Consider the following 23945-nt stretch of genomic DNA (forward strand, 5'->3'; position numbering starts at 1 on the left):
GTACACTACAAGATGCAAACCACTGATAAGGCTGAAGAACAGAAAGGCGAGATTACAGTTAGCTAAAAAGCACCTAAAAGAGCCCCAAGAGTTCTGGAAAAAAGTATTGTGGACAGATGAGACAAAGATTAACATGTACCAGAGTGATGGAAAGAGGAAAGTGTGGAGAAAAAAAGAAATGCCCATGATCCAAAGCATACCACCTCCTCCGTGAAACATGGTGGAGGGGGGTGTTATGGCTTGGGCCTGTATGGCTGCCAGTGGAACAGGCTCACTTGTCTTCATCGATGATGTGACTGCAGACAGAAGTTGAACAATGAATTCTGAAGTCTACAGAAATATTTTATCTGCTCAGATAAAACCAAATGCCTCCAAACTCATTGGACGGCACTTCATCATGCAACAAGACAATGACCCTAAACATACTGCTAGAGCAACAAAGGGGGTTTTTGATGGCCAAAAAGTGGAAAAACCTTGACTGGCCGAGTCAATCACCAGATCTGAATCCAATTGAACATGCATTTTACATGCTGAAGAGGAGACTTAAGGCAATAAGTCCCCGAAACAAGCAGGAACTGAAGATGGCTGCAGTACAGGCCTGGCAGAGCATCACCAGGGAAGATACCCAGCGTCTGGTGATGGCGATGCATCGCAGACTTCAAGCAGTCATTGCATGCAAAGGATATGCGACCAAATATTAACAATGATTACTTTATTCTACATTATGTTAAACTGTCCAATGATTTTTGATGCCCGAAAATGGGGGGACCATGTACAAAAGCTTCTATAATTCGTAAAGCGGTTAATCCGATATGTATGAAAATACCCTCAAATTAAAGCTGACAGTCTGCACTTCACCCTCATTGTCATTGTATCCTTTCAAACTCAAAGTGCTAGAGTACAGAACCAAAATAACAAAAACATGGTCACTGTCCAATGAATTATGGAGCTCACTGTATATAAAACACAGGACAATCACATTTTTGACTGCACTGGGCCTTTAATGCTTAACTTCCTTTCCCATGTCTCTGTGTTTTCTCTCCTAGTATTGTGTGAGATCTTCCGGCCAGACCATACGTCAATCACTCTGATGCTGCCGGTGAACACCTCTGTTCAGGAAATGATGTCATCGCTTGTAAACCCAGGAGGAGACCACGTCCTGGTCAAAATGAACTCCATGGGAGGTGCGTGGCTATTTTTTATTTTTCCATTTCATCTGGAAGCAATATGAAGCCCTTTTCTAAGATACAGCTGTACAGGATATTCATTATTTCCCTTTCGGTTGACACACTTGGTACAATACTCCCTCCTTCAGGCAAGAGCAGTTATATTCATAACTTTACGATTTTGTATATGTGCATGTTAATGTCTTGTAACATGTAAATTGAGATTATGGTAAGTTTTATTGAGTGAGTGTGTAGCTCTCAGTGAGTGTTGATGTTAAGTTGGGATGTGTGTCTCTGAGGTAATTTGTCTTTGCTGTATCATAGACAGGACTCAGCTGAAGCTGGATACCACATCAGTCTACACCTCCCTGGGGCTGAATGAGAAACTCTTCCTCTGCACTGCCAGCCAGGTGGAACAACTTGTGAGTCCTAACCTCCTCTCATCACCTACAATCTATACCTACTCTATAGTCTCTCATGGCTGCTGAGATGAACATATATAACTTATCTATAACTGAAGAACTACACTGCATGGTGAATCAAACAAAAACATCCCCAGACAGTCATCATAGCATACCGTTTATAGATATTTGTGTGATGTCATGGCATTATTTATGGTGGTTGTTCTCTGGCACTTTACAGACGCCCCTGAAGGAGCAGCAGGGTCCTGATCAAAGCACCATTGACACTTTGGAGCAGATGTGTTCCAAGGACATCGCCAGCCAGCTCACCAACTACGACTGGGAACTGTTTACCGCCATGCACGAGGTAAGGAAGGAAGCGAGGTGAGCCCATGCCAGAGCTGTGCCAATATTGTGGAGTGGAAGTTATGGATTTGGGACCAGCAGCATAAGAGTTAAAAGTGGAGAAACTGTGGTGTATGCTTGCAATGGGCGCTTGTGTGGAATAATTTGCTACCCAGCTTTAAATACTGAGTATCACCAGTATGCCCCATTTCCCTGAATAAGGGGCTTAGTTAGTGAGAATGAGGTAGAAACGTTTGAAAATGTATGCAATCACTACTACTGTAAGTCGCTCTGGATAAGAGCATCTGCTAAATGACTCAAATGTAAATGTCAATTAGGGGTATGACATCTATCTCACATGTGGGTATGCACTGTGGTATGTAGCTGGTTTTACAAGGCCTGGTGACTCAGATGTGAGCTGTCTCAGTCTGTCTCAGAACAACAATAGCCCTGTTTAAACTCTAACATCTGTGGTAGGTAGCTGGTTTTACAAGGCCTGGTGACTCAGATGTGAGCTGTCTCAGTCTGTCTCAGAACAACAATAGCCCTGTTTAAACTCTAACATGCGTCCTTCGTCCTGATCTTGTCTTGATCTTGTCCTATTACACTTGTAAGATCTGATCAAAATCAGTTAACAAAATGTATTTGAATCGTCTACACCTGTCTGAAAAAGTGGGCACAATCAGAATGTGAACTTTTTCCGAACACAGGGCACATGTTAGCACCAGGTATAAACAGGGCTAAAGGATTCGCTGTCTGTCACTCAGGCATGTGTCTGAGTCATCCTCTCTCTGGTAACTGTTACTGCAGCATCATATCAGTCATCAGGTCATCTCTTCACCTGACACACTACTTCCTGTATTGGCCACGTGTTCATCTGACATACACACCTCTTTTTATGTAACGTTTATTTAACCAGGTTGTCCCACTGAGGTCAAAATACCTCTTTGACAAGGAAAACAAGTTCAAGTCAAGTTCAAATGTTATGCCAAATTGTAGGTTTAGTCCATTGGATGGTTGCTTGATATATTTGGGTACATACAAATACTTTGGATCTGTGTTTAGTGTGCTACAGTGCATATGGATGGTAAATTAATGTGTTTCTCCCACCAGGTGGAACTAGTCTACTATATATTTGGGCGACATAAATTCCCGGGCGCCACCACAGCTAACCTGGAGCGTTTTGTGCATCGCTTCAACGAGGTGCAGTACTGGGTGGTGACGGAGGTGTGTCTATGTGCTGACCTGGTGAAGAGAGCCATGCTGCTGAAGAAGTTCATCAAGATGGCCGCAATGTGAGTCTCACTTAAATTAAGACACAGTTTACCTTGTATCGTGCAGATGAATGACTATGTTATCTTAGGGGTAAATATCCCTATGGAGCAGTATACTATATTGGTGATTTTGTTCAATAACACACTATATACAAAAAATATTGAACATACCAGCAGAAATCATGTTTTCATATCCAGTTAAAATATTGGTAATGTCTGTAGACACTGATGCTCTAAGAACCATTTAGGTAATGTATATGTTTAGTTTAGTTACTGGCTGTGTTTCCTGTTTCAGGTTGAAGGAGCAGAAGAACCTCAACTCATTCTTTGCTGTGATGTTTGGTCTAAGCAACAGTGCTGTACAGAGACTTTACAAGACCTGGGAGGTGAGGCCTGCTGGGGACAATGACCTACATTTTCATGATCGCTTATAATAACAATTTATTTTATTTATAACATATGTGAAATGGATATCAGAGGAGTAACAGTTGTTGTTGTTGTTGTTGTTGCTGTTGAAAGAGAGTGCCGAGTAAGACGAAAAGGGTCTATTGTGCCTACGAGAGGTTAATGGTGAGTGAGTTAATGTGTGCACACTTACAAGCTTTATAACAAAGTGTTCTATTAAATGTCATAGATAACAACAGGTGACATCACAGCCCACTTGTCAATCCCTTCCCCTCATTTTCATTATGTGTATGAATCATGTTTTCCTCCCATTGTAATATGTGCATTTTTTGGCCTATATTTCCTTTATAACTAGAGCTAATGGAGAAGTGTGTGTATTTCTGTTAATGTGTCAGGATCCGTCACGTAACCACAGAGCCTACAGACTGGCTGTGGCAAAGCTCAGTCCTCCCTACATCCCCTTCATGCCCCTGCTACTCAAAGGTAATAATGCTTTGTTAGAAACCTCTTGTGAGAGATGTAAAAAATAATAATAATATGCCATTTAGCAGACGCTTTTATCCAAAGCGACTTACAGTCATGCGTGCATACATTCTTTTGTGTACGGGGATCGAACCCACTACCTTGGCGTTACAAGCGCCGTGCTCTACCAGCTGAGCTACAGAGGAACACCTGCTGTAACATTCAATACCTGAGTAAAGTCTATATGACCCTATACTGAACCAGTATGTTGTTCTGTTTGCCAACTGTTTCTCTAGACATGACGTTCATCCATGAGGGAAACAAGAACTACACGGACAAACTGGTCAATTTTGAGAAAATGGTGAGTTGTCTAGCCTAAATATCAAATTCTTACCTAAGTTATGTCTTCTCTTTTTGTCTGTAAACTATTGGCTTAATAAGCCACCTTTTCTTTTCACCGTTTCAGCGCATGATTGCCAAGACAGTGAAGATAGTTCGAGGGTGCAGAAGCACACCTTACGGTAAGACAACAAAATAAAAATGTTGTAGAAAATAATGGAATAAGGACAATGTTGGGACATGGTGTTCACTTTCTATGGTTCTTTGTCCTGCAGTGCCTTCCTCACCTCAGAAGGGACTCGCAGACAGAATGTTTCTGGAGGCGCCTTCCATTCGGGTGTCCACATGTAAGCTATGCCACAAGCTATGCCTCATCTACAAAATAAGTCAATGCTTAACTCATTTTCCACTCAGAGCTTCAAATGAGATTAAGTAAATGTAGCTCTTCTGTGTTGTGTTAAAAAACAATCTCCCTCTTTGTCTCTTGTCCAGATTCCGAGCAGTCCCTCCCTCTCCGGAATCCTAGCAACATCCGCCACTATGTTCAGAACTTTGAAGTGATCGACAACCAGCGCAAACTGACACAACTGTCCAGGGGACTGGAGCGCTGAGAGTTGAACCAGACCAGTGTATAAGGACTATCTCTGTGTATAAAGACTGTCCATAACACAGCCTGTGAATCAGAGGTTGGCACGGGAATACACACACCTCCATGGTCATACTAATCCACATGCAAGCTCTTCTATAGACTTGTGTACATGTCTGGTGTCAAGAATGGAGGACTGTGGATGTTTCTGGGCTGTTCAGTATAACACAGAGAACATTCAAGAGAAGCAGCTGTTGGGACTGCTAATCAACAGGACTAGGACCTGAAGAGGGATCCGACTGGCAGTATCTAGTGACCCCTAGTGCCTTACCAGAGAAGTTGCTGGTCCTGTGACTGCTGTTACTGATAGGAGTGTGCTGTGATGCAACACTACACTCCGGAGGAAGAAGTGCATACATTTGGCATTAGCTGTTATTTATACGATCATATGTATAGCAGACTATTTGTATGATAATCTTATGGTTTTACAAGTGAGTGCCATAGACGGGTTGGTTGTATAGCAATAAAACCGCCGTGTGCACAACTATGGGGCAAAAGAGACAGGGTAGGCTTAGATTGTTGATAACATGTAAACTATATTTAGTCTCCAACGTTTATTGAAAACAAGTACATTTGCACAATGAGCACTTGTCTCTCAAATAGATCGTTACAGTTGTTGGTTAGCTAGCTAGCGAATTTTTGCCATATTAGCATAGATGTGACATCAGTCAAAACACCTCAAAACAAGACATGGTATCAAGAACAAGATAAAACTAGTTGAAACATGCCAGCTTCTTGTCATTGTTGCTAGCTATCTGGCCATCCAGAATCACAACACACAGACTTCTGCCCCATTGACGCGTGCATCGTTTTCATGACGTTGTTAGCGAATGCCTTGATCACACTGATAGTGTTTCGCGCAAAATAGTACGCAGCATCATCTGGATGTGTGCAACAAACATTCATCTTCTGCTACCATTTTTGTCAAGTTGTGTACGCATACAGTTTGACACATGCGTTCGATAAATCCAACGTATGCACTACACAGAACGCACTGCAACTGCCTCTGCTACGCAATGCTGCAAAGCAAACGCAGCGTTCCATTTGAAATTAATGTACTTCTGGTGTACCAAAAGGCAATAACTCTGTTGGTGTGATCGAGGCGTAACCAGTCTACATAAGCACATACAGTAGAGTAGATCTATGCTATAGCATGTAGTTATGGTGTGTTTGTTTTGACCTTTTTCCACTTTGTAATACAACTTTCATGTACAATAAATAGTTTAGCAATCAGTTATGTTGCCAGAACACATAGACAAATTTGTAAAACATTTCATACCATGTAAGTTTATTTTTTCTAAATAAATTATTTTCAGAATGATGTGTATTCAATCAAAGCATGAAGTAGGGGTTTGTAAAAATTGAATTTTTTATTGGAAATGCAAACCATAAAACAAATGATCAATGATCACCCCCCTCCCCAATATGAGGAGAGTACAATTCACAACAAGCTATTTATTTTTTTTGGATCAAAAAACATTCTCCTTGTCAGAAATATATTTACAACTTTGGTAAAAAGGAGAACAAATATTAAATGGGGCCTAGAAGACATTTAGAAAAACAAGGATAAACCCAGTGTAGTTTCTTGCTGTAACCACAGAGGATTATGTTTAAAACATCCTCAACATATAAATAATACTAGGTTGAAATTGTCAGTCTGGACACCACTATCATACAAATACTGTTCAAAACAATATTATATGTGTAAAGGGAATCCACTGAGTGGCATTAGCAGTCTTTGCACCATGAGTCTTGATAAAGCTCTCATGAAAAGCCTAATCGTAGAATAATCCACCAATATCACCCAGGGGGCGTAACAGATAAGAACAGATGTGTAACCCCATGGTTGGCTGATACAATTGAACTGCACATACATTATCACACAAGAAGCATAGGCCAACTCGAGTTCAACTCAGAGGTTTGATGGAGGTCGTTTTTTTACTAAATATTGATACTAAATATTGGCTAGTTATAGCAGTGGGGCAAAACGTAAGTTGTCAAAACGTGCAGTGGAAAAACCTAGAGAAAAAAAAATCGGACCATACCCCTTCCGACCACAGTAGTCTGTGTATGGTTGAGATCTCACACTCATCACTAGATGTTCAATACAACGGGTTTAACGCAACACCTCTGGAACAAAATGAAAGAAAATAACAAAACTGCAAAATCTAAAACCAATATTAAAACCAGAGTAAATAATATTGCACGTACAAACAAGTTTATTTTTGTTCCCAATGCCCAGTTGCTATTCCTTTACAAGAGGCACAAACTGATTTTACAGTACTGACATGTATGTACATGCATTTGCATTGTAGTCTCTCTATTGCATTAAATGAATAGCTACTCTGATCCTAGCTGTCCTAAACAGCAGTCTCAACCCATCCTGAGCACAAGTTGTAGTGATGCGATGATCAGCATTACTGCTGGACAAGTCTACCCTTCTCTAGTGATGCAAGGGAGGAAGGAGTGGACTTAGCAATGGGAAAGATCTCTCTGATTCACACGAAAAAACATACACAGACAGGAAAATGCACACAATGTCATATGCAGTCCAGCACACACACACACACACACACACACACACACACACACACACACACACACACACACACACACACACACACACACACACACACACACACACACACACACCTCTCTCAGGCACAGACTATTGACATAAAAACATGACAAATAAATGAACCCCACATATTCAGTCCCTGGGTGAAGCTGCACCATTGTGTTGGGAGTGCATCTGGTTCTCATAGTCAATTCTCTTTATCCATAACGGCATCAAATATATATATATTTTTTACCAAAGCGAAGATGCTCGTAGCACACTGTAAGATCAAGGTCAAATGTGTAGGGACTGGACATTTGGCCGTTTCCCTGACACTCACATGGAATGAGCCCTGACCTGCTAGCAACCCACTCAGAATGTACTGCAACTTCCCTGATCTCTGTCGGCAACATATGATAGGTATATATTGACTTTCAAGACATCATTACACACCAAGGCTGTGGATATACCTGGATGGCCTTTGCTTCAACCCAATTTCCATACTGCCTCTTGCAGCACAAGCAAGGTCTGGACAACCTTGCTTACAAGTCACCAGCCAGAGTGCTGGCAAACAACCACACTGTTTCAAGCTCTTAGTGAGATCTATCTCACAGGCCCATGGTGGTGGATCCAGTCAAGTCCCAGACGACTTTGAAACAATGCTTTCATTTGTTACAACAAACATGGATCAACACAACGTGATCAGTAAGAGTTCATGTCAAACTCAAAGGAAGATCAGTCAGTCAGTGTCCTATCTGTTTTTGGCATCTTGTTAGTCATCAGTAGATTTTCTTTGAGTGCAAAACAACTGGACGAAGTACTGCATGTCCACCACTCAGAAGGGGGCAGAAGCCATGTAGATAGAACAGAGGAGCCTATCTATACCTGACAAACATTACTGGAGCACTTGGGCTGCACTTACATGAACTTACATCTTACGTAAAACAAAAGATGAGACCGTAAAAAATCTTTGGTAGAGATTGTAGAGAAGTGTAGAGAGTTTGGCGACATGAGACAGACACAATCATCTGTCTGTGGGTAGAAGCCCTGATCATGCAGTCTCCAGGTCTTTGGTGAGGAAAGTATCAGCTGTGATTCCTTAATGCTACAAAAAGGAAGGGAGAGGCATTCACTCCCCTCAACACCACAAGAAAGATGTGGCCATCCCCTGTTTGCAGCACTGAGCACACAGTTTTTTAGCACCAAAATGAAGGCAGTTAAAAATACTTAAACATTATTATCTTTCACAAGGATCCAAGTAAGAAAAAGCTATTTTAAAAGATGTGGAGGGAGAAACCAAGCGTCTTCCTCAATCCTGGGCTTATCAAGGGCTTCCATAGGCGGCTCCCATTCTCTTCCTTCTGTAGTCACTAGTCTTGGACTTCAACTCAAATAGGATCATTAAGTCTAAGGCCAGTTCAGCTTGGTGATCGACCCCAAACCGACAAACAAAACAACACATATTAAATTAAAACATTCATTTGGTTTGGAGTTCTTAGGGTTTTCTTCCTCTAGTGCAGTACAGTGGAGTTCCAGTGGTCTTTTCTCCTCCTCTTCCTAACTCTTCAACTGCAGTCTGATCCTCTCTGGACTTTAAATGAACCATGTTTCTCTGTTGCAATCATGTGGGTATCTAGGTTTCTTTGGTTCTTCGACAACAAAATAGTTTGTTTTCATCCTTCTGTGGTGTTTAGGCCTCAGACACAGCATGGGGCTTGAGTTGGGCCTTCTCCATAGCCGTGCCGTAGGGTAGCGACCTCTTGAAGAAGCCAAGCTGGGAGGGAGAATGAAAACGACAGACAAAGTTAGAACTGAATATAATATAATATTTATAACATCTCAAATCTTCATATGTCAATGAGGTTCTAGTCTCTCCAGCCAAACGTACATGTAGGCCTGAGCTACAAGCCTGAGCTAAGAGCTAGACAGAGTTTGGCCTGAGACTAATAAGTCTAAGTTCTAAAGGCAAATATGTGAAGTTCGTAAGAGATGGGAACCGCCCACTCTGCCAGACGTTAACATCAGCACCATCTTGACCACTCACTTTGTACAAGACGTAAATCAGCAGTGCCAGCAGCAGAAGTCCAGCTAGTATGGCCAAAATGATGATCCACAGGGGCACAGAGTATTGACTGTCCGGCTTGTTCCACACTACCGGGGTCACCACCTGAGGAGGGGGCAGAAAAATTAGTAATGACCACCACTTATAATATAATAGCGATTTCAGGAATCTTGCATTTTCCCAACAGCGGAGTGATGAACAAAACTTTGGCATACTGTATGGTAATGCATGACTAACAATACAGTAACAAATAGAGTGGTTTGGTAACATGGGTGCATTGCACATAGACCTACCTTTTTAGATCCACTTGGTACCTCCTTGGGTAAGATGGCATAGGGCATCTTGACCACACTGAATCTTGCCAGGCATTCGAGCACATACCCTTTGTATGCCCTCTGAGGATGGAAGCAAAACAACAGGAACTGGATCAGATTGGAAATTCAAAGTGATTCTGCAAATAATTTGTGTAGGAGTACTGGGAAAATGCAGCTTGTATATGCATAAGCAAGGCTAGGGTGTGGACTGGTAATGGATGCAATTTGTGTCCAGTAGGTGGCGATAATGTGCTACAGAGAGATGCAACTCTATTATCAGACCGGTTGTCTCTCTCAAAAAAAACCTCTGACATTCCAATCCTATGAGAAACCGCGACTACCAGCTAATGAATTTTCAATGCACTCACACATAAGCCTTGCATGTAAGGTCTCTCACAACTGCTTCTGTGGACAGATACCGTCCAGCTCTAACTAAAACACTATTGACCAATACACACACAGGACTATTGAAATTAGATTATACACCCTGTTAGCTACCGCTTTCTCTTCATTTGGGCCAAATATTTGAGACAGTGCACACTGGCAGAGTTTAGCTCTGACCTAGCATTAATACTGACATCTAGTCAACACAATCACATGTGTGAGTCTGACTGGTCATTAATCTTTTACAGTCTCGAATTTGAGGTTTTGACTGTTGATTTTTTTCTTTGTAGATGCTTAAAGGAATCGTTCCACTTATACTCAGCCAAACCTTGACATGAGAAAATACACAGACGACATTGTGAACGGAGACAGTCCGTCTCATGCAATCAGTGCCATTGTCATCTGGTAGAAACATGCATCTACAGTGAGGGAAAAAAGTATTTGATCCCCTGCTGATTTTGTACGTTTGCCCACTGACAAAGAAATTATCAGTCTATCATTTTAATGGTAGGTTTATTTGAACAGTGAGAGACAGAATAACAACAAAAAAATCCAGAAAAACGCATGTCAAAAATGTTATAAATTGATTTGCATTTTAATGAGGGAAATAAGTATTTGACCTCCTCTCAATCAGAAAGATTTCTAGCTCCCAGGTGTCTTTTATACAGGTAACGAACTGAGATTAGGAGCACACTCTTAAAGGGAGTGCTCCTAATCTCAGTTTGTTACCTGTATAAAAGACACCTGTCCACAGAAGCAATCAATCAATCAGATTCCAAACTCTCCACCATGGCCAAGACCAAAGAGCTCTCCAAGGATGTCAGGGACAAGATTGTAGACCTACACAAGGCTGGAATGGGCTACAAGACCATCGCCAAGCAGCTTGGTGAGAAGGTGACAACAGTTGGTGCGATTATTCGCAAATGGAAGAAACACAAAAGAACTGTCAATCTCCCTCGGCCTATGGCTCCATGCAAGATCTCACCTCGTGGAGTTGCAATGATCATGAGAACGGTGAGGAATCGGCCCAGAACTACACGGTAGGATCTTGTCAATGATCTCAAGGCAGCTGGGACCATAGTCACCAAGAAAACAATTGGTAACACACTACGCCGTGAAGGACTGAAATCCTGCAGCGCCCGCAAGGTCCCCATGCTCAAGAAAGCACGTATACAGGGCTGTCTGAAGTTTGCCAATGAACATCTGAATGATTCAGAGGAGAACTGGGTGAAAGTGTTGTGGTCAGGTGAGACCAAAATCGAGCTCTTTGGCATCAACTCAACTCGCCGTGTTTGGAGGAGGAGGAATGCTGCCTATGACCCCAAGAACCATCCCCACCGTCAAACATGGAGGTGGAAACATTATGCTTTGGGGGTGTTTTTCTGCTAAGGGGACAGGACAACTTCACCGCATCAAAGGGACGATGGACGGGGTCATGTACCATCAAATCTTGGGTGATAACCTCCTTCCCTCAGCCAGGGCATTGAAAATGGGTCGTGGATGGGTATTCCAGCATGACAATGACCCAAAACACACGGCCAAGGCAACAAAGGAGTGGCTCAAGAAGAAGCACATTAAGGTCCTGGAGTGGCCTAGTCAGTCTCCAGACCTTAATCCCATAGTAAATCTGTGGAGGGAGCTGAAGGTTCGAGTTGCCAAACGTCAGCCTCGAAACCTTAATGACTTGGAGAAGATCTGCAAAGAGGAGTGGGACTAAATCCCTCCTGAGATGTGTGCAAACCTGGTGGCCAACTACAAGATACGTCTGACCTCTGTGATTGCCAACAAGGGTTTTGCCACCAAGTACTAAGTAATGTTTTGCAGAGGGGTCAAATACTTATTTCCCTCATTAAAATGCAAATCAATTTATAACATTTTTGACATGCGCTTTTCTGGATTTTTTTGTTGTTATTCTGTCTCTCACTGTTCAAATAAACCTACCATTAAAATTATAGACTGATCATTTCTTTGTCAGTGGGCAAACGTACAAAATCAGCAGGGGATCAAATACTTTTTCCCCCTCACTGTACATGTCTAGTGAGTTTGAGAGAAGGCCAATAGTTCTGGCAGTTGGTTTTATCTCTGCATCTGAACATGACCAAGATCCAGTTTTCGATCGCCATATTAAAAGGTATGTGGTGGAGCAATTGTATGCAGAGTGGTTGGTTTCATCTCCAGTCCATACAGTACGTACCTCAATGAAGGTCTCAGCCCAGATGCGTGAGCGCACTTTGAGGATGGCGCTGGTCCCCTTCTCCAGAAGACCAACATCACACTGCAGCGTCCAGCATTCTACATTAGAGCAGGACTAGAGGGAGGGAGGGAGGGAGGGAGGGGAGGGAGAGAGAGAGAGAGAGGGGGAGAAGGAGGGAGGAATAGAGGGAAGGAGGAAGAGAGAGAGGGAGGAAGAGAGGGAGGGAGGAAGAAGGAGAGAGGAAGGGAGAGAGTGTTAATGCTTAACAAATTACATAAAATATGCCATAATTTGAGATATGCCATGCTAAAATTAGGAAGGAAAACCAAACAGCTACAAAACAAACTCGATTTGACATTCTGTCAGGCTTAATTTAACAGTAGTTACTGTAAGTGCATGAATTAAAAACTGATGTGAAGGTCAGTAGACAGGGAGGAGGTGGATAGGAAGAGCAGTAAGGGCAATGTTAACTCTGCAGGCCAAACAAATAGAACAAAGACCTCAATGTTAACTCTGCAGGCCAAATTAATAGAACAAAGAGCTCAATGTTATGATCCCGATCCAGGGCTGCTTCCAATTAGAGAGATTGAGTGAATGTCATGAGACTGTAAAAATGCAGCATGCAGTCGACACTACATTATTGCCCACCACTGAAACCAGCTCACTGTTAGAATACACAATCTTAATTAAATCCTCATAATGGTAGCCGGGCGCTTTGGGTTGTAAACCTCCGCAAACTGATTTTTAGTGCTGGCGTGTTAGATGGACCACCTCGGACTGGCCGGTTTTGGTGGGCTTCCTGCGGGAGCTAATTAGTTTGCCTATTAAGTCAAGAGCCAAGGAGGCCAAACGAACGCAGGAGGAGAGGGTGTAGTAAACAACCCAGTACCTACCCTGCTGCCTGTAACCTCCCAGGGCCTTACAGTTAGACATGCTTAATAACGGCATTACAGTTAAAGACAGACTGAGACAGAGACAGACAGGGAATATCTGTTTAATTCCTCCTCCTGTCCTGGACCTCCCCGATGGCCCAGGATACTGAGGCCTAGTCCCACAAGTCAGACAATTGTTTCCTAAACTTGATTAAAATTGGAACTGGAGGCTAACTGAGGCTGGTGGAGGCTAAGGGATTCTGGTGGGCCTGGGGAAATGGTCCATATGGATATGGTAGAGTCCCCCATATCCTCCCTAGTGGGGCGGCCGAGGTCAGGGGCAGGAGCTGGGGGCTGGGAGGGAAGCTGCTGTTCCCACAATGAGTAGAACAGCAGTGACTGGCTATATAATAGAGCTGCCGTGTGTGTGTTGAAGTGTACAATGGCAGCTACCGTGTTACATGAATGTAAACAATAATTTGATCTCAATTTTTCTAGATTGTTCTAATAGCCATTTAGAGCCCAAGCTCAGATGACAGTACTACTTCATTTACAGGTTTTCTAGGCCAGCCATAGAGAGGGGTCTCCCTCATTTACCAGACCCCTACTACAACCAGATTCAATCAAGGGCCTATACAACTGCATTATACACAGCTCTAACCACTAACACACTTTCTCTTCAAATACATTTTTAATAGAGACGTCTGTCCTTCTCAGCATAAAAACTAAAGTGCTAAGAGTGAAACAAAGAATGGAGGCCTTTATAGAAATGTGTCATCGGGCAGGCTTGATAAACGAGGGGCGGTTAAGAGCAACAGGCGGGGGACAAAGATCTCTTTCACCACTCCGGGTAGTGACAGACCAAGGAGAGGAAGAACAGAGGGAGAGCTACCTGGTCCTGGTTGGATCAATAGAGACAGTGTGAGCCAGGGGCACTCACACTAACAACACTACGGAGTGGAAAATTAGAGGGCGGTCTGTGAACTAACCAGCGCATCATGCCCCTGGTCCCACAGATCCCCCTATTCACATGTCCCTACTGCGCCAGCTCCGCCCCCCCCCGCCGTCTCCCTGCAGCCCTTTAATATTAATCAATCACCACAGCGGGACCACCAATACCCCACGCCCTCTGACCCCTCCCTCTCAATTACATTATAACCTCATTAGTCAATCCCAGGAGGCTTTCCAAGAGCAGGGCCAGAGCCACTGTCTCAGATCAATACATGCCATGGCTTCAGGCAACTCAGAGGAGTAGAGAGGCAGAGGTTCAACCCTCCCTCTCATCTATATTCCAAAGGAAAGTCCCTAGTCACTTCCATCCACTTGTCCTGTTTATTTTAACTATTTGACAACATGAAATAGCCTGCCAGAAATACCACCAGAGGCTACAACAAGCTCTACTCATCACTCAAAACGCCAGTTGCATTAGGGTGATCAGACTAATAGTATACTGTTACAATAACTCTCTCCCTCTCTCCATCTGTCCTTGCTAAGGGCCTCACCAGGTTAGTGTGCTCAGCCAGCTGGTCTCTGTGGACTTCTCTCCTCTCAATGTGGTGATCCTGGCTGGGCACAAGTAGGGGAGGCTGCTCTGTGGACGACTGCTGGAGCTAAGGAGACAGAGGGAAAGAACACACACCACCCATTAGGTCAATACATTACAGACAGAGACCTCACCCATGAGAGAAGAGGACACCACCCTCTGTCAATATAGGGAGTGACGTTATCCTCATCATTAACCTAGTGAATATGAGGTCTCATTCACATGGTTTCCCATAGAAACACACTGTAGTTTGCAAAGAAAACCACTTCGGGCTCATCTCAGCATCTGGCCAGTTAGAAGTTCTAAACACAAACATGTGACTACCCAAGAGTCATCTGTTCCCATGAAAAACTGAGGCTTAAACCCATCAGAAGGGGACCTAATGTTAGAAGTTGAGTGAGTGTATTGGTACAGAAGAGGTTCATCAAGCTGTGCTGAGCTTAGGGAAGTGCAGAAAGATCAAAGTGATAGTGGGGCTGGTGTCCTGGGTGGGGCTGGTTAGGGCTGGTTAGGGCTGGCTGAGCTGGGAGGGTGGAGGTGGGTGTAGAGACTGTTAATCACACACTGAATTAGAACCTGTGGGACATATTCACAGTGCCCGTCTCTCTGAAGTGTTCTAGCCTCACACAGATGTCTGTGAGCCTCATGTGACCCTGAGAAGGGAGGGGGAGGGTTGGTGTGTGTGTGTAAATGAGTTCAAGACTTGCTATATACCCTTACAAAAGTGTAAACAAACTTTTAACATTAACATTAAAATAACTCTCCCTGTCATACATCCAAAGACATTCCAGTAATTGATTGCTCACCTTGAGCTGCAGGTAGTTGATGGAGTGGTTGGTGGTGCAGTTGAGGGGCCCCTCAGTAGAGATCTCCAGGGGGTAGAGGAGACCCTGTCCCTGAACACTGAGAGGACAGCTGAGCTGAAGCACTGTGTGGCTAATACCACTGGGGCCTTTGTTCACCAGCTGACAAAGGGGAGAGAACGAGGAGAAAGGGAGAGAGAGACGGAAGGAAAGACGGAAAAAGAGAGGAATTAGTTAAAATAATTTTACAAGCATATAAACCCCCCAGCTAGTCTCTGCTAAAAATTAACCCGTTCTGGTTGACCCAGACTTCCAGGAAATGGCATGTTGGTGTGATGTCATCTAAACTTGAGCACTGTTTTTCTTTCTGCTATGTGAAAGGTGGTCCGGTGTTATGTCTGTCACGGGAGACTAGGTTGTCCTTACAAATTGAGTTAGACCTGTAATGATGTAAAGCTCAGAACAAACCCCTGTGCTTCTTGGAATGTGTCTTTTCTCTTTCTTCTTTGACCAGGAAGTAGTCTGGCCTGGTCTGCTTCTACACAAAGGTTAGTGTCTGGGAAGTACTGTCTGCTGCTACAGACCTGCTTAAGGCCAGAGTCTGCTGTATAGAACCCTCTGCCATTCTACATCCTGATGAGTCTGTCCAACCAGCTAGCAGCTAGCCCCCTGGAGGGCCTCTGGCTCTGGCTGCTTACATTGAAAAAAGGGAATGTCCACTCACGGTTTTGCTGCATTCCCCTTTATCTATGCATTGAATGTTCCAGTGGATCTTCCTAACCTAACCCTAATCTCAACCCTCTGTCTCCTTACCTCATAGACGTGTTGGACTGCAGGCCCGATGTCCTGCTCCACCTGGGGGCTCTTGGACACCTTCCAGTTGGGGGAAGGGAAGAAGACCTTGTCTGGCCGGGAGACTCTTTAAAAGAGAGGGAAAAGAAAGCGTGAGACTGTGTGGGGAAAAAGAAAATGACTTTTATGGAGTTCCAAAAGGTTTTTGCTCTGGTGGGGGGAAATCTAACAGAGATTCCTCTGGACTCACCCCTGTAAAATAACATCGGCCTGGACAACCACCTCCAACTTGTAGGGAGCCACCTCGCTGTGGGAATTATTCTCATTTTTACTGTGGAGAGAAACCGAGAGAGGAAGAGAGGGTGATGAATTAGAGAAAACACACAAAAACACGCCTCTGCAACTATATGGTGATATAGGAGTACTGTGGTATTTGTGATGGTCTATATCCTACAAGTTTAGCCTTCAATTATTTTGTCAATGACACATAACACATGTCCAGTTATAGTCCCAGTTTAAACATATGCCTAGAGAGGTGATGTCACCGAGTCATACCTGCGGATCTGCAGTTCAAACTGAACCGTCTTGCGTGTGTCCTTCAGTCGTGGCACAGTGAAGCGCAGGCCTGCCCACAGCTGCAGATGAGGAGAAGCAATGTGGTCAGGGACAAGGGGTTGATGCCAACATGATGTGAGGCAAGAGAGTTACAAATGGCTAAGGGGGATGATGCAACCAACATATCTAAAGCTAACCTTGTAAGGGCACCAGGAAACCTGTGCCCTATTTCGATACTTTTTTAACACATATAGTACAGAGACAGTGAGTAGACTCTCTGTTATACAATAATTACAGCATACCAGGGGACCAGAGTCCCCACCAGGCTAACAATCCTCTCCTCTCTTTCTCTCTCCTCCCAACTGTTCTGTTGTCTTCAGGGGTCAATCAGTCAGTCAGTCTATACTCCCTGTCTGTCTGTCTGCCTGGCACATACACAGCTGTAATACACCTGGGCCTGCAGGTCCAGACGGTCTGGGAGTTCCTGCTTACAGTTTTCTGTTCTGCTGCCCTTTACTTCAATTGGAATTTCATGCCCCTTTTATTTCCCATCCAAACCGCACCCACGTACCACACAGTAATTGCAATCAGGAAGCCAGCGAGTTCAGAGCTTTTACTGTTTAACTGTGTAGTGTGAATCGGACTGCAAATGTGCACTGTAAAAACAATTAAAAATACTGCTCATAAACATTCTGGTTTCTCCCTGGCTCAATGAATATATTCATCCATAATGCCTGTCTGTATCTATGCCATTATGAATTATAACTAATGCACTGCAGAGACAAACTAGGCAAAGTACAGTATCATCAGTGCATTGAGTACTACAATGGCAGGATCTATACTATATATTTGTTGCATACTAAAATTGAACAATTTTAGTTTACTTTGAATACAACCATTCTATCAGAAAAACCTTCTTAAGCTCTCCACCAACGTCCACTTTACAGTTCTTCCTCTGCAGTCAGACACATTAGCCCAGGAACTGCAGGCCATTAGGAGGGAACCTCTGCTCAGAGCAGAGACGTAAACCAGCTTCTTGCTACCCGGACAGGAACTTCCTCTCTGAACACTGCTGTGACATGAAAAGAGAGTCTTTCCTGTCCAGTTCAGTTCTCTACCACTCAACCCCTGGACAGCACACAATCCCTTCCTTCACACACTAGGAAAACATTGATTTTGTGCTAGCTCCAATGACTTTTCTACCACTAGACAGATCTCAGAAGACTAGACTAGCTATTCCACCAGCCATCAACACTCATCATAACCAATGAAGAGTATTGCTTACGAGTAGAGCCATGACCATGTGAACTAACCAGGAAAAACTGCTCACCCCATTTATAACCAATGCTCGTCAGAAAGGTTTTGAGTAGAACCAGGCCAGAAGTTTATTTTTAGGTCCATGTGACCTCATTCTCATTCTGATGAAGACCAAGATGGCCAAAACAAACATCAATGATTTTTCAAGATTTGTCAAGAGCCAGAGCTGCTCCTGTTTTCCACCCATGTGACCTAACCAGGAAATACTCCTGGCCCTACTCATGACCAATCCTCTTCAAAAGGACAAGCAGAACAACAATCCTTGACTTACGCTGGTGCCAGACTTCATCGGGTTGCCCAGGTCACAGCTGAGGTAGCGGGTCTGGTTCTCTGTCTCGTAGCTACAGGTCAGCTGGGTCAGGCTCTGGGAGAGAGAGAAGAGAGAGGGAGGGGAGAGTGAGAGACCAAGAGAGACCGAGAGCGAGGAGAGAACAGAGTGCTGGTTTAGAACCATATACATTCATATGTGTTTATCATTGGTTAGAACACAACAAAGAAGAATCATAGATACAGATCTACTCCTGTGTATACTCAAACACCAAGAACAAACATTTGGTTCCATTTGGAGTTTTCGTAACTTCCATAACAGTCCTGTTCCTTATAGATCTATCATCACAAGTCTTATGAGCCAATAGACTGGGACCCTTACATTACTCCACATCTAATAGTAATGTTGGGTTCAGGTGAATGTTTAGTAGTTCCTCTCACCTCGTTATTGCGGGCTATACCGCTGTAGTCCGCTTCAGGAGGCAGCACCACGTACAGCTCAGCCTCGTAGGCCCCTCCTTCACCCTCGTTCCGAGCGTTGAAAGTCAAGGTCAGTGAGTTGTCGTCACCTAGGTACGCTTCCTTCCGGTCCCTGAGGGCCCAACAAAACCAGAAATGGATTACTAATCAGGTCAGAGGTCAGGTCAAGAGGTGTCGGGTCTCCGAGGGTAAATAAGCACTGGAAGAGGTGGGAGAGGGTGCCATTATACAAGAGAAAACTGTGAAGGTTTTGTGCACAGTGCATTAATAGCAATGTCTGGCCACTAACATACTTGCATGTTCTGTTGCTATAGCCTGATATTTCTGTTCTTTTTCTCCCTGTTCATGCTTTGTGCTCTACACATCAGGCCGATTTAGAGCCGGGAGTCGAAACGGGACACAGCCCAAAACACATCACTTAGATTCATCTCAGGAAACTCCCTCTCCCCTTCCCCTGCATCCCCCTCACACACACAACTTTTCCAATGTAGCAACAAAGTCATACATGCGATAGAGCACAGAATAGGACTGTAAAACACCTCCCCCTTCCACTCTTTCCCTCCCTTCATCTCTCCTTAAATTTCTTCCTCCAATTCTCTCGCTCGCTCACTGAACACAATGAAAGAGGAATTCCATATGAGGGCCACACAGATGCTTCTAATTAGAGCTGAAATAAAACCAGGCAGAGAGAGAAAGCAACATGGACCATATTTCAAACACTGATCTTCTGCTGGCCAGCCAACCAGCCAACCAGCCAGCCAGCCAGCCAGCCAGCCTAGTCAGACTCCAACAGCCATCACACTCTTTAAAGAAAACAAAGGGCTACATTGGAAGAACCCACGAAAACCTAAAACCTCTCCTAAGGGGCATTGGTGGAACAGGTTGTGTGCCTTGGCAGGATAACAGTAGAAATATAAAACAAAGGAATGAAGGATATTTTGATGGATACAATGCTGGGAATTCCATAATTGACCCCTTGCCCCAAGCTACTATTATACAAAGCATTTAAATTAATGCAGCACTATCATCTGACTGCCAGACAGCCAGAGGCAAGTAGTTCATGCATTATGATTTTTCTTCAACTGAAATCCCTTATTTAAACTTTAGTCTGGCTTGAATGTACGTACAGACAAATAAACAGAAAAACAATATTGTTGTATACACTGAGTGTAAAACACCTTCCTAATATTAAGTTGATACACACAGGAAACTGTTGAGCGTGAAAACCCAGCAGCGTACCATACCCCGTTCAAAGGCACTTCAATATTTTGTCTTGCTCATTCACCCTCTGAATGGCACACACAAACAATCCATGTCTCAGTTGTCTCAAGGCTTAAAAATGCTTCTTTAACCTGTCTCCTCCCCTTCATCTACACTGATTGAAGTGACATCAATAAGGGATCATAGCTTTCACCTGGATTCACCTGGTCAGTCTATGTCATGGAAAGAGCAGGTGTTCATAATGTTTTGTACACTCATTGTATGTGATAGAAGACTTTTACAATAGAGAAATGGAATTAGCGCACAACAAATATAAAAATGAGAGGGCAGAAAGAGAGCGAGATGAAGGGGCATGTTATTTTGGAGAGAAATGCCCATAGATTTCTCAAAATCAAAGTGTGGCGATGCTCTGAATACTACTTGAACAGAAGCTGATGGAGGGAGGTTAGAACTGGTTGGCACACACACAACTCCCTCTCCATACGTTCCAAACAAATCCCTTTCATCTCTCGTGTCTCTTTCCCCCAGCTGCCTGACAGCCAATCCTTGCACCTAGGCCAGGGACCAGCGCTTCTTCCTGTTTCCAAAGCAGAGTAGTAACCTCGGCTGGTGGAGCATTGTGGGTCTATTAACAGACAGGTCTGCTCTGCTAGCTAAACTAAACAAACAGGTGGAGCACGACACAGCTTTATTTATCCATCAGATCAGAACAACAAGGCCAACTCATCTGCATAGTGGGGTGAAAAGTTCAATCGTTCATCATACATAGTAGCTATATTCTCCTGATCGAGTGGCTTTCATGAGCTTTAGGACTAACTCACCCGTGCACCGCCAGCTTTAAGTCAGGAACACAGATGTTGTCTTCTCCACAGTCCAGCAGAATCTGGGCCTAGAACAGGAGAGGACAAGAGGAACAAGTTAAAGAGTGACAGAACTTATACAGGATTCACAGTTCCCATTAAAATGAGGCCTACACTTCTTTCAACTAGACTTAACATTCAGAATTAGACACTTTGATTTGGTGGTAAACACACAATAGAGTAACTGTAACGAGACGGGACATGTCGTGCAGACCATAATGACTAATACATTCCAGTCCAACCCCCAACCACCCACCGTCCCCTGAGTAAAGTGTCATCACTACAGACCAGACACCTGTAATAATAACCCTGTTAATGCTGTTACCTTCTGGGGGAGGTTGGTGAATATGACTGTGTGATGACACAAACAACCCTAATTCAGCCCCAAGTCTGACTTCACTTCCTTTCAGAGTGAAATGGGTCGATAAGAAGGCAGGGGAAGGCAGGAGAAGCCGTCTGACTGTGTGTATGACGACAAAACCACCTCCATCATAGAATGTCTGACTTCCCTTCAGAGAGGGGATGGGTGGCTCAGGAGGCAGGAGCAGCTCCACTCACAGCCCAGAGACAGGTGGAAAAGAAGGAGAAGTGATACGCCTGGAGGGCCTCTCTGGGGAGATCAGCAGCTCTCTGTCCACAAATCCACCAGCGCTGCACACTGACGTCCACATCACAGTGCTCTGCAGCAGACCACACTCTAGCCACACGCGACGCCACCCAGCGCTCCACATTAAGGATATACATGAACTAGAAGGGAGGGGGGTAATCTAGAGGGCTAGAGGCTATGGTGGAAATACTAGAAAGACATGAACTAAGCAGGAAAGGGTGACCAATAACCACTGAACGTGTTTGTGTAGCGGGGAAAAGTCCAGGCTTGATGTAGGTAATAGTTTCCCCGTGTGATTCCATCACAGTGTGATGATCATGATGATTTAGATGACAACAAAGATAATAAATAGAAGTAGATTAGAAAGAGAGCGCAGCGCAGTGCCTCCCCTGTCATTACACAGCCAGGCTTTCTAATTTAAGGACACCAGGGTAACCATAGTAACCACCAGCTCACTCTGCCCCTTCAGTGTGTGCTGCCTGGCACATATACAGACTCAATCAATCAGGGTAAAAGCTATTTAGGTTCCTATCCTGGCTGCCGTTAAACAACAACTGGCAAAGGGAAGCCAGATGAACAGCGTGTAGTCAGTGTATTGAGGGTACCATGTGCAGTATACAGTTTCACTCAATAACTGTGTCAAAAATATACCTGATGAATATCAGCAAAAATCGTACAGCAGGTATGGCAGAGGCAAGGACCATGAGTCTGCAACATCAGAAAATAAATCACGTGTGTGTGGAATGTATCAGGCATTCACTCTTGGGAGCTTCCATCTTTACTCTCAGAGTGGATCCATTATTATTATTATTATGTTCCCATTGCTCGGGCTTCACGGCAACATGCGGAGCACATTATAGAGAAAGGATGAAACTACGCAGAGAGGCATCGGTGAGCTCTCACTCAGCAACCAGAGGGTGTGAGAACTGGGGTGAGACAGCATGTACATGTAACTGCCAAAATAAAGGAAACACTTCAGTAAATGAGGGATACAAAGTATATTGAAAGCAGGTTGGTGTTTCCTTTATTTTGGCAGTTACCTGTATGTAGCCTATGCTTCAACAGCCAGCCCAGTACAAACGAGGAGGAATCCATAATAAGGTATCATGTATCTGATTAAATCCAGGCTGTAGTGAGTAGTCACCAGTCTACTCAGCTACATGCTGTTACATTCACACTGGGTATCAATGATTAATCAAATGTGTTCTCTGAAGTTCAGTTTCAGTACTACAACATAGCTTTATCCGGGTTCAGTATTTAGCACTTGGTTGTAGTGATGAAACCTCAGCAGCTTTGATACGACAAGGGAACACCAATGACAGGGTTCAGTACTGCCCTGCTCCAAGAGAGAAGGGGGGGGGGACACTGCAACCTCGGCCAGGGCCTTTCCCAAAACACTCTAATCCAATCCAGTGGTTATTGCTGAGCTCACATAGGGTGCAGCACAAAACAGCTGAAGGCAGGCAGCCCACACGTTGAGTCCTGCTCACGTCTCTCTCTCCCTGCCAGGATAAAACTGGCAAAATACAGACAAATCTACACCAGATGGCACATGGCCTGTGTGCTGCGAGCAAAGTGCCCCAGCGGCCCCACCCAGAAATATCCATTAACCCTGTGTGTCGGGGTCTTACTGTGCACCCCTCGGTCGGAACACGACTCCTATGAACCGTTACACAGCCCAGCCAGGCTGAAAGCAGCTATTCCTGGAGGGGCAGTCAAACGCTTTCCAACACTATCTCCACTGTACCATACACACACGCCTCACATTTCTCTTGTTGAAAACTGCTTTCCAGACCCTCTGGACCCCTTCCCAGCAGAGCGGTTTGGAAATCAAAAAGGAGAGCAGCCTGAGTCTCTCTGAGGGGGTGTGGGGAAGAGAAGGAAGGGGAGGTGGAGGTCTGGTAAAGGCGAAAACATTACCATCAGCTCTGAGTGAGTGAATGGATTTCCAGCCATGTCTTTCACTACGTCTTGTTCATTAAAACGTGTGCAGTGCTCCACCTCAGTAGATATACGGGGCCTGTTAACATTGAGTCGCCCTCCAGAGTTAGGAGTGCAGTGCTGGGGGGGCCAGAGTCA

At 44.2% G+C, this 23945-nt stretch overlaps 2 protein-coding genes across 3 annotated transcripts in view; one reads left to right on the top strand and one right to left on the bottom strand.

Annotated features, from left to right (window-relative positions):
* Positions 1–5637, top strand: part of LOC121545735 (rap guanine nucleotide exchange factor 3-like) — a 37892-nt gene extending 32255 nt beyond the window's left edge. For both annotated transcript variants that reach the window (XM_041856522.2, XM_041856521.2), the window contains exons 17-27: positions 1047–1184; positions 1491–1588; positions 1809–1934; positions 3026–3207; positions 3482–3572; positions 3706–3756; positions 3987–4074; positions 4350–4414; positions 4520–4574; positions 4668–4739; positions 4885–5637. In XM_041856522.2, the coding sequence (XP_041712456.1) occupies positions 1047–1184; positions 1491–1588; positions 1809–1934; positions 3026–3207; positions 3482–3572; positions 3706–3756; positions 3987–4074; positions 4350–4414; positions 4520–4574; positions 4668–4739; positions 4885–5003 (1085 nt within the window). In that variant the 3' untranslated portion in view covers positions 5004–5637. The remainder of the gene's footprint in view (positions 1–1046; positions 1185–1490; positions 1589–1808; positions 1935–3025; positions 3208–3481; positions 3573–3705; positions 3757–3986; positions 4075–4349; positions 4415–4519; positions 4575–4667; positions 4740–4884) is intronic.
* Positions 5638–6069: 432 nt separating this feature from the next.
* Positions 6070–23945, bottom strand: part of LOC121545734 (integrin alpha-5) — a 44952-nt gene continuing 27076 nt past the window's right edge. The window contains exons 19-30 of the mRNA XM_041856520.2: positions 21221–21288; positions 19140–19290; positions 18703–18795; positions 17115–17194; positions 16810–16890; positions 16581–16686; positions 15771–15929; positions 14924–15031; positions 12550–12663; positions 9951–10052; positions 9640–9762; positions 6070–9369 (exon numbers count right to left, since the gene is read on the bottom strand). Coding sequence (XP_041712454.1) covers positions 9286–9369; positions 9640–9762; positions 9951–10052; positions 12550–12663; positions 14924–15031; positions 15771–15929; positions 16581–16686; positions 16810–16890; positions 17115–17194; positions 18703–18795; positions 19140–19290; positions 21221–21288 — 1269 coding nt within the window. The 3' untranslated portion in view covers positions 6070–9285. The remainder of the gene's footprint in view (positions 9370–9639; positions 9763–9950; positions 10053–12549; positions 12664–14923; positions 15032–15770; positions 15930–16580; positions 16687–16809; positions 16891–17114; positions 17195–18702; positions 18796–19139; positions 19291–21220; positions 21289–23945) is intronic.

The sequence above is a fragment of the Coregonus clupeaformis genome, chromosome 30, assembly GCF_020615455.1.
Source record: "Coregonus clupeaformis isolate EN_2021a chromosome 30, ASM2061545v1, whole genome shotgun sequence".
In the NCBI taxonomy this organism is placed as follows: domain Eukaryota; kingdom Metazoa; phylum Chordata; class Actinopteri; order Salmoniformes; family Salmonidae; genus Coregonus; species Coregonus clupeaformis.